The sequence below is a fragment of the Nansenia antarctica genome (assembly GCF_963989245.1).
Source record: "Nansenia antarctica genome assembly, chromosome: 11".
In the NCBI taxonomy this organism is placed as follows: domain Eukaryota; kingdom Metazoa; phylum Chordata; class Actinopteri; order Argentiniformes; family Microstomatidae; genus Nansenia; species Nansenia antarctica.
The window spans coordinates 3,082,449-3,092,448 of NC_137681.1; the positions used below are offsets into that span (position 1 = coordinate 3,082,449).

Sequence of the window (10,000 nt, forward strand, 5' to 3'; positions counted from 1 at the left end):
GAGGTAGAGATGGAGGAAAAGAGGAGAGAGGGAGGAAGAGAGACGAAAGAGAGAGGGTACGAGGACAAACGAAGGCATGAGAAAAGAGAGAGCGAGGAGACGAAAATAGAGAAGATAAGAGAGAGAGAGAGAGAGAGAGAGAAAGAGAGGGAAGAGGAACATGGATAGCTACATATGATTTTTTCAACAAACAAAAAAAAGAAAAGAAAGCGACTGGTGAGAGAGAGAGAGGGCGTGAGGAGAGTGAGAGAGAGAGGGTGTGAGGAGAGTGAGAGAGAGTGAGAGAGAGAGAGCGTGAGTGAGAGAGAGAGAGGAGGAACGACACGAGGGAAAAGAAGAGAGGAAGGAAGGATCTGGAAAAGAGGAGGCAGAGAGGAGGAGGAGAGGACCTGGGAGGGCGGGAGGGAGAGGCGTGTGAAAGGCAGGCGTGTGTGTCTGGCTTGTGTGTGTGTGTGTGTGTGTGTGTGTGTGTGTGGGTGTGTGTGGGTCTGGCTACAACACTTAGCAGTTTATTAATAGCAACAGCTGGTTCCGAGTGGCAATCGACAGCATGGCATGCGCCATAAACACAAAGAAACACAAAACGAAGCCATCTCCCTGCCATCTCCCTGCCATCTCCCTGCCATCTCCCTGCCATCCCCTTAACATCTGAGGCCGTTTTTCCCCTGTCGATTTACCTGCCCAGGGACAGCTGAGGTAATTTAGCTACGTCCATTCATTGTCCCTTTTAAATAAACAAATTCATACAAATAAAACCCCAAACAACCGCTGCTATCGTACAAGCGAACAACAGCGCACATGCAGTACAGCCTTATGTCAAAACTCTAACTGCACACACCCACTGTAGAAAAAATAAGATATTCATTCATTCATATTTTACACAGAGACAAAACAGGATGCAGGAATGATACTAGGATAATAGACAACCGTACGCTGTGCAGATTTTAAAAAAAAATATATATATATATATATCATTGAAGAACGTGCTTCGTGCCGTGACGCGCATGATCTTGACATGACACATTTGTAAAGGCGTGCACATGCACACACACACGTAGCCCGGCAATGAGGTAAGAATCCCATTATGAAAACATGATACTGTGAGCTGCCTGCCTGCCTGCCTGAGAGAGGGAGAGAGAGATAGAGAGAGAGAGAGAGTCACAGAGAGAGAGAGAGAAAGAGAGAGAGAGAGAGACAGAGAGAGAGGGAAAGAGAGAGAGAGAGAGGGAAAGAGAGTGAGGGAAAGAGAGAGAGGGAAAGAGAGACGGAGAGAGAGATAGAGAGATAGAGAGGGAAAGAGAGTGAGGGAAAGAGAGAGAGATAGAGGGAGAGCGAGAGAGAGAGAGGGAGAGAGATAGAGAGATAGAGAGAGGGAAAGAGAGACAGAGACAGAGAGAGACAGCAAGGGAGAGAGAGACAGAGAGAGAGAGAGACAGAGAGAGAGAGAGAGAGAGACAGAGAGAGAGAGAGACAGAGAGAGAGAGAGGGAGAGATGGGAGTGAGAGGAGGAGGCTAGGAGGTTTGAGCTGTATAAAGGGAGGCTGCATGGTGCCTCACGGTTCTCACCTGGGGGGCTGTTCTCCTCTCCGGGGGGGTAGTGGTGGTCTCTGTGGTACAGCGGCGCATGGTGGCGGCAGCCCTCCTTGTCCCCCAGAGCGGGGGGGGGCGGCCGCGGCGGGGGGCTGCTCTCGGGCGAGGAGGAGGGGGATCCTAGCGAGGGACATCCGCCATCCACCTCCAGCGCCTGGAGCTTGAGCAGAGAGCTCTGCAGGCAGAAACAGAACATGCTGCCTGCCTCCTCCTCCTACGAATCCCCTGGTATCACCAGACTCTTTCTCTCTCTCTCTCTCTCTCTCTCTCTCTGTCGCTCTCGCTCTCTCTCGTTCTCTGCCTGGTGGTCGGTCGGTCTCCCACTCCCCCACCCCTACAGCCTCAGGCGAAACCAGCTATCAGTCAGCCCTGGTCGGTCACAGTCACAGTCACGGATACGAGTCCTAGCAGAGGATGGAGTGGATGATGGGGAGGCAGAGAGAGAGGAGGGGGAGAGAAGGGGGGGTTGTTAGAGGGGTATCCGCTGTAAGTCCCTGATGCGACGGCGATGAAGCGTTCTGTGTCTCTCCAGAGGCTCAGCTCGAGGCGACTGTCCTCTCTATCTCTCTCTGGTCTCTCTCGGTCAGACGCCGCGCGCGGACCTCTGCTAGCGAGCGTCGCCGCTGCTGATGCTGCTGGCTGCTGCAGCTGCTGCGCTGGTCCCTTCCCTTCTTTCCCTCCTTCGCTTCTGCTCCCTCGCTTTTCTTTTTTTTCTTCTTTCGCTTCTCCCCCCCCCCACCGCGCATGGATAGCACTGTGGTGGTGGTAGTGGCGGAGGAGAGAGAGAGGGTGGAGGAGAGGAGGGGGAGAGGAGGAGGAGGAGGGGTGGGGGTGGGCGGCTTGCTGACGTCACGCTCTCCCTCCACGATGATATCCCCCCCTCCTCCTGGCTTCTCTGATAGGAGGACAGGTAGGTGTGAGGTGGGGAGGGGAGGGGGGGGGTGATGGATGGATGTATGGATGGATGGAGAGGGAGGGTGGCGCAGAGGTGAGTGTGTGGGAAGGGTTTTGTGTGTGTGTAGGGGGGTTGGGGGGGGGCGAGGGGGGTTCTGGTTGTGTTCTGAGTTATGGGTGGGTCGGAAGGCTTTTCCCGCATGCGGGGGAGTTGTTCATTCAGCCTATTGACACAACGTGTGTGCGTGTGTGTACGTGTGTGTGTGTGTGTGTGTGTGGGAAGGGGAGAACTAGCTAGCCCCGCCCCAGCTGTTTCGGATCCATTCATAAAAATGCGGCTGGCGTTGTCGGCAGCAGGCGAGAGGGAAGAGGACGAGGAGAGGCTGTTGTTGCAGCTCACACACACACACACACACACACGCACAATGTATAAGCACATGCATACGCACACACATACACACACACGCACAATGTATAAGCACATGCATACGCACACACACACACACATGCACACATGCATACGCACACACACACGCACGCACGCACATGCACACACCTCGCACACATGCATACGCACACACACACACATGCACATATGCATACGCACACACACACACATGCACACACACATACACACACATGCACACACACATGCACACACACGCACACAGGCACGTGCGCATACATGCACACACACGCACACAGGCACATGTGCATACATGCACACACACATACGCACACATACACACGCACACACACCCAAGATTCTGACTTAACAGTGTAGAAATGTACGCTGGCAAATTCCCAAGCAACGCCTTATAAATAAACCGATACCAACGCCTATTTCGCCTCATTTTCAAGGATGAACATCCAACCATGTTATATAAAAGACAATGGTGAGTGTTGTAATCAGCACCCGTGACAAATCTAAGAGTGACAGACTGAGTCAAGTGGTTTTAGCGTTGAAGACGCAGCATGTCTATAGATACCATACTTTGTATAAGTGACTGTTCATTAATGTGCACTGTCCTAATAAAGATCTATCTATCTATCTATCTATAGTATCTATCTATCTATCTATCTATAGTATCTATCTATAGATCACATCACCGTAGTCCAAGACAGACAGGACAGTCGCTTCCACAATTCTCTTCCTGTACGACAAAGGAAAACAGGATGTGTTTCTGTACAGAAAGTCAACCTTCTGACGCAACTCGCTGACAAGGTTATCAATACGACACCTAAAGTGAAGCTTATCCAGATACCAAGATACTTGTACTCTGAGACTCTCTCAATGCCAGAGCCATGTACTGTGGTTAGACATAGACTATCAGGATCAAGATTTTTAGTATTCGTAAATGACATTTAAATAATTTAGTTTTACTAGCGTTCAGAACCAGTTCAAGCTTGAATAGAGCTTCTTGAAGAGCGTTGAACGCAAGCTGCAGTCTTTCAGTGGTCAGCTGTACAGAATCTGCTAGAATCTACAGTCGATAATGGTATGGTCAGACAGACAGGTTTCCCTGCAGGTAGGCTGTGTCTAGAGTGTGGTTTCCCAGGTTTCCCCTGTCTGTCTGTCTGTCTGTCTGTCTGTGTGTAGTCTGTCTGTCTGTCTGTCTGTCTCTGTGTAGGCTGTCTGTGTGTCTGTCTGTCTGTCTGCCTGCCTGCCTGCCTGTCTGTCTGTCTGTCTGTCTGCCTGTCTCACAGACACAGCTGCTAAAGGAGTCAGTCTAGTCGCCTGGAGGGACTCTCTCTCCTCTCCTCCTCCTCCTCTCCTCCCCCAGTATGAGTCATCCCTACCCCTCCCCTCCCACACACACACCTCCCCCCTCCCCCCTCCTCCCACACCCCCACACACACACACACCTCCCACCCTGCCTCAGAAAAGCAGATTGCGTTGGTCCATGCAGGATGACACGCTGCAGCATCTGACACGGAGCACGACCAGCCCCCCCCCACACACACCCCCCCCGCCCACGCACGCACGCACACACACACACACACACACACACACACACACACACACACACACACACACACACACACACAATACGTGCTACACGAGGACTGCAGTGAGACATGCCAAGGACGCGTCATCCCTCTGTTATAATATATATATATATATATATATATATATACAGTATATACTACATATTCTACATATTATCTTATATTATATATATTATAATAGTATACATATTCTACATATTATATTATATTATTATATTATACATATTATAGATATTATATTATAATATTATACAGATTATAGATAGTTAGTAACGCATTTTTCTTCTTTTGGCTCTACACTCACTCTACACAACACATTTTGGATTTTGATAAATAAAACATTACTCTGAGGTTGAAGTAGAGATTCTATGAGGCTGAATGAGAGATTCTCAGGTTGTATTTGATGGTATTTGTGTATGTGTGTGTTGGTTTCACATAGACCCCCTATTTCACCAAAAGACCCCCTCGGTACCCAAAATGTAATGGGACAAGTGGCTTGACGAGTGTTTCTGGTAAGTCAGGTGTGTTCTGACACATAATGTGCAGCATAAGACAGCCGTCAGTGTGTAGTATTGATTCTAGGCTTTGGATTTGTCTTTGGAATGTGCTATCATTGCCATTATTAGGCTGAAAAATCTGAAACATAGCCAAAACCTTAGGCTTGCCAGAGTCAACAGTTTTAAACATCAATAAAAACTAAAAAAGCAGATCCAAGGAAGACTTCCACAGGAAAGATGTCCAGCACACCACCTCAGCTGTGAGTCACAGCGCAGCATAATGGATTATGTTTACAGAAGCATCTCGTCAGCTCTTTTTGATAAATATGATAAATCTGTCCCATTACTTTCGGGTACCCCGAAATAAACAAATTGTGTCAAAGAAAGAGATGAGTCCAGCTAAAGGCCTAGGTATTTATAGGACATAACCCAAACTCCAACTCAATTTGGAATTTGCTATTATTGCCATTATTAGGCTGAACAATCTGAAACATAGCCAAAACCTTAGGCCTGCCAGAGTCAACAGTTTTAAACATCCATAAAAACAAAAAACAGCAGACCCAAGGAAAACTTCCAGTGGATCCTCAAAAAGAGTGGTCAGGTTACAGTTTGCTAAAAAGAAAAGTACCTAAAAAGCAGAGGTCTGCAAAAATATATTTTGGACAGATGACATTAATATACCAGAGTGATGGCAAGACAAAAGGAAAGGGAAAAAGGAAAGATTTCCAGCACACCACCTCATCTGTGACTCATAGTGCAGCAGAATGGGTTCTGTTTACAGAAACCTCTCGTCAGCTCAACTGGAAGCAGATGCCTCCAAGTTCATTGGATGACACTACATCATAAAGCAAAACAATGACCCAAAACATACCGCCATAGAAACTAGGGAGTTTTTCAGGGCCTGAAAAAGGTGGAAAAAGGTGGAACTTGACTGGCCAAGTCAATGTTCAGATGAAAAAACGTCCTCAAAACAAACAACAACTGAAGAGGGTTGTTACAGTACAGGCCTAGCTGAGTATCATCAGAGAAGATACCCAGCATCTGGTGGGGTCAAGGGTCACACACTTCAGGCAGTTACTAGCCTACATGCAAAGGGGTTGCCCACCAAATACTAGACATAAGTGCTTAATTTGGACATTTGATCAATCTGTCCCATTACTTTCGGGTACCCTGAAATAATAAATTGTGTCAAAGAAAGAGATGAGTCCAGCCAGAGGCCTAGGTATTTATAGGACGTGACAAAGTCCAATTCAGAGCCGTCGGCGCAGGAGATCTTGGGGGGGCTGGGGATGTTGCTTCCCCGGTCGAACAGAATAGATTTGGTCTTTTTGGAGTTAAGGAGTAGTCGGAGGTTATTGAATGACTGCTCGATAGAGGTGAGACTGAGTTGGAGAGTGGATGCCGCAGTGGAGAGAAGGGCCAGCTGAGTATAACATGGTGTCGTCAGCATAAACTGTAGATGTATCCGAGAACTGCCAGCAGCCTTGGCGACATCATTGATGTCGATGAAGAACAAGGTTGGGCCCAAGATGGAGCCTTGAGGGACCCCTTTAGAGATGGTAAGTGGTTCTAACCCTAACCCTTTAGAGATGGTAAGTGGTTCCGACACAATGTTTTCAGTCTTCACCTGCTGAAATGTAGACATTGAAACTGTAGTGTATGTTGTTGGTAGGATCATTTTCAGGCGGGCGGCACACAGAGAAAATAGGCGAGCCTCCGACTTTCTAGCAGGCGAGCTCCAACCCGTTAACATGGGCGCCAAAAATAACTTCACATATGTCGCTGAGGTTCACATGAGGTTGACGCTGGATGTGTGTTTTGGCCGCAAGTCATCTGTCATCTTCACTGTCAATAATATAGACAACAACGGCTGCAAAAGTGTTGACCGCCAGAGAAAAAATGGTAATGTTATCCTCGGTGTCCGCCATGTTGACATATTGTTTGACTGTTCGTAAATTAGCTGGTTTCAGAGTGCTCTGTGACATCGAAACCAGAGCGCGCTGAAACCAGCTCCGACTTCCAGAGCTAATTTACGAACGCACCATGAAAATGAAATGAAAACGGGTTAATCCAAAGATTGCTTTTCTTTGATTAAAGATTTCCCCCCACCATGTTAAACATCCAGTCACATCAGCTAGGTTGAACCTCAGTGAGTAATACCACCGACATAAACAAACGCAGAATAAGCTCTCCCGTCCCGTAATGAATCTGATTATCGTCATGCCGACATCAGCAGAGTGAAAATCTCCAGGGAGATGATTTGACTTGATTCCATGGGAAACAGTGAGCAATTTGCTGCTACTGCTAAAACTGCTACTTCACCAATATACAATAATCATCACATAATATAATGGCTATATCAGTTCAAAATATACACCACCTTCAACGATATTTGATTTAAATCAAATTTGAAAATAGGAATGACCTCGCTGTGATGGTGATGATGTAATGATCCGTGTTACGGTGGGTTACAGTCGCCCACGTTTAGAGATTCTTCTGCAAGCTCTGCTCTTGTTTGAGCATCCCCCTCCCCACATGTGGTAAATGGACTGCACTTATATAGTGACTTTATCCAAAGCGCTTTACAACAGCCTCTCATTCACCCATTCACTCACATTCATACACCAATGGCGGCAAGCTACCATGCAAGGCGCCGGCCGGCCCGCTCACTGGGAGCAATTTGGGGTTCAGTGTCTTGCCCAAGGACACTTCAACATGTGGCCAGCCGGGGCTCGAACCGCCGATCTGCCAACCTTGCGATCATTAGACAGCTATCAGCTCTACCTCCTGCAACACAGCCTCCCCACACATAGCATAAAGCCCACCCTGTTCTTCCCTGATATTTGAGTCTGTTCTTCCCACGACCAGATAGACGTAGAAATCACAGAAGCTTGTCATTATCAGAAGAGACGTATAGAAGCCATTACTCATCAGCCGCTCTGAGCCAGCGTTTCTGTGTGTGTGTGTGTGTGTGTGTGTGTGTGTGTGTGTGTGTGTGTTGGGGGGGGGGGGGTTATAGATGATGGTTTGTGACAGAACTGGTGCAGTGTTCCTCCGAAATGTTCCAGACCCAGGGCATCCAAGGTCCAGACCTCAGCCCCTGCTGTTCTTATCCTAACCTACATGTCGTTTGTTTACAAGGATACGCACAACATTTATAACACAAAAAAAAAGCGTAGCGTCTTTTACATTTTCACACAGCTGTAAAGCGCAAAAAACTGCATGCTTCACTTTCAAAAGCCATCTTTAAAAAAGAGAAACAACCGACTGTCCTAATTTCAACCCGTTGTAAAAAAACAAAAAAAGCACTGAGAGCTTTCTGGACTAATGTTCTCTGACTGGCTGCATGAATAATGGAGGGCTGGAGGGGGACTCAGGCAACTGTTCTGTTCAGCAGCAGTAAAAACCAACGATGAAAGTGTGTCAGGAGGAAAAGGGGCTTGTTTTCTGCACAGTCATGGCAGGATACTGTCACGCCCGGAGGAAACACATGACCGTCGTAAAAAGGCTGACAGGAGCCAGCGGGAGGATGGAGTCACGGCAGGTCAAAGGTCATACTGTCCTGTTTTCTGATTTTGGTGTCTGTGAACATGAGGACAACCTAGGGTTAGAATGAGGCAGTACTAACAGGAAAAAATTTGATCGGGAACATCGCCAAAACCTTAAACCTACCAAAACAAGTTTGGAACATCGTTAAAAGGAACGAAAGTGCACTGGTGAGCTCAAAAATGAGTGCAAACCTTCTTGGTAGGTCGGATGGAAGACTTGGATGACTGAAGAATCCTCAGCATGATAAAAAAAACAAAAAAACAACAACTGTCCCAAACCCGAAGGTAGTGACAAAAAAGGGAGTCCACACATACATTTAAATTATACAACTTAAGTTTTATCTGAGTAAAGAAGCAACATAAATATGTATATGAATATGGATAAGATCCAAAATATGTAGTGTATGTATGCCATGAGTGAATGGGTGTAGAATGTATGTTTTATGTGTACGGGGTGTATGTATGTATGTATGTATGTATGTATGTATGTAGTGTAAAACTAAGAGGCCCCAAAACCTTGGTACCACGAGACCTCACCAAAAACCCTACATGAACCCAAGCCAGAGGAAGAGAGCGTGAGCTGAGGATACACACACAATATTATGTCCTCATCTCAACCCAGGTGACACTATTCACCTGCCTGACGACCTCCCCACTCTGCCAAGGTTCCCAACGGAACCAGCAACAACCAATAGGCAGGCAGAGTGGGAGGCGTCACACCCACAGATCAGGAACACTCTCCAGGAGATAGGATGTTGAGGGTGTTCCTGTTTTGAATAGAACGGCTATAGAGAATTTACTTCTCCTGTTATGTTTATGATCAGTTATAATAACATATCCTGAATTATCTGCAATCAAACCATGTTCTGAAATGGTTCTTTTCCAATCAATGTGGATAGATACACTGTACAGTACTTGTGTTTGTAATGGAGACAGATATTTGACCTACTTTTGCTTCCTTCCTTGTTATGGCTCTAAGGCACGTGTGTCACACTCAAGGCCCGCGGTCCGAATGCAGAGGCAATTATGTAATATGATAAAGAGTAGATTGATAGACATTTATATAGTCCTACAGTTACAACCGGCCCTTTGAGGGCAACCATACTGCTGATGTGTCCCGGGATGAAATAGAGTTTGACACTCCTGTGTTAGAGGGATGGTCCCAGACTCACTGGATGGCAGACGTGATGCCATGTAAACACTGGGCTGACACAGATCTGTCAGTGGCTAAACCCTGGAGACGGTGGCCTGGATGGAACAAACAGAACTGCTGGGACAGAAATGCTTTATGTTCTACCCCGGGGGGGACGGGGGACGGGCAGGTTTCCAGAACCTTTGATAATGTTGTTACCCGTCGTTTCATATCAGAAGTTAAAAGGCAGCAACAACATTTCTAAGAGAAGTTACAGGATCCTTCATAATAAACAGGATATCTCAGTGAGTGTGATCATTGTGTGGTCT

The 10,000-nt window shown here is 47.0% G+C and overlaps 1 protein-coding gene across 1 annotated transcript in view; it reads right to left on the minus strand.

Moving 5' to 3' along the window:
* Positions 1-1,786, minus strand: part of fam13c (family with sequence similarity 13 member C) — a gene marked incomplete at its 5' end in the record, with an annotated part of 12,461 nt that extends 10,675 nt beyond the window's left edge. Inside the window, one exon of the mRNA XM_080541884.1 lies at positions 1,567-1,786. Coding sequence (XP_080398010.1) covers positions 1,567-1,786 — 220 coding nt within the window. The remainder of the gene's footprint in view (positions 1-1,566) is intronic.
* Between the last annotated feature and the right edge of the window lie 8,214 nt (positions 1,787-10,000).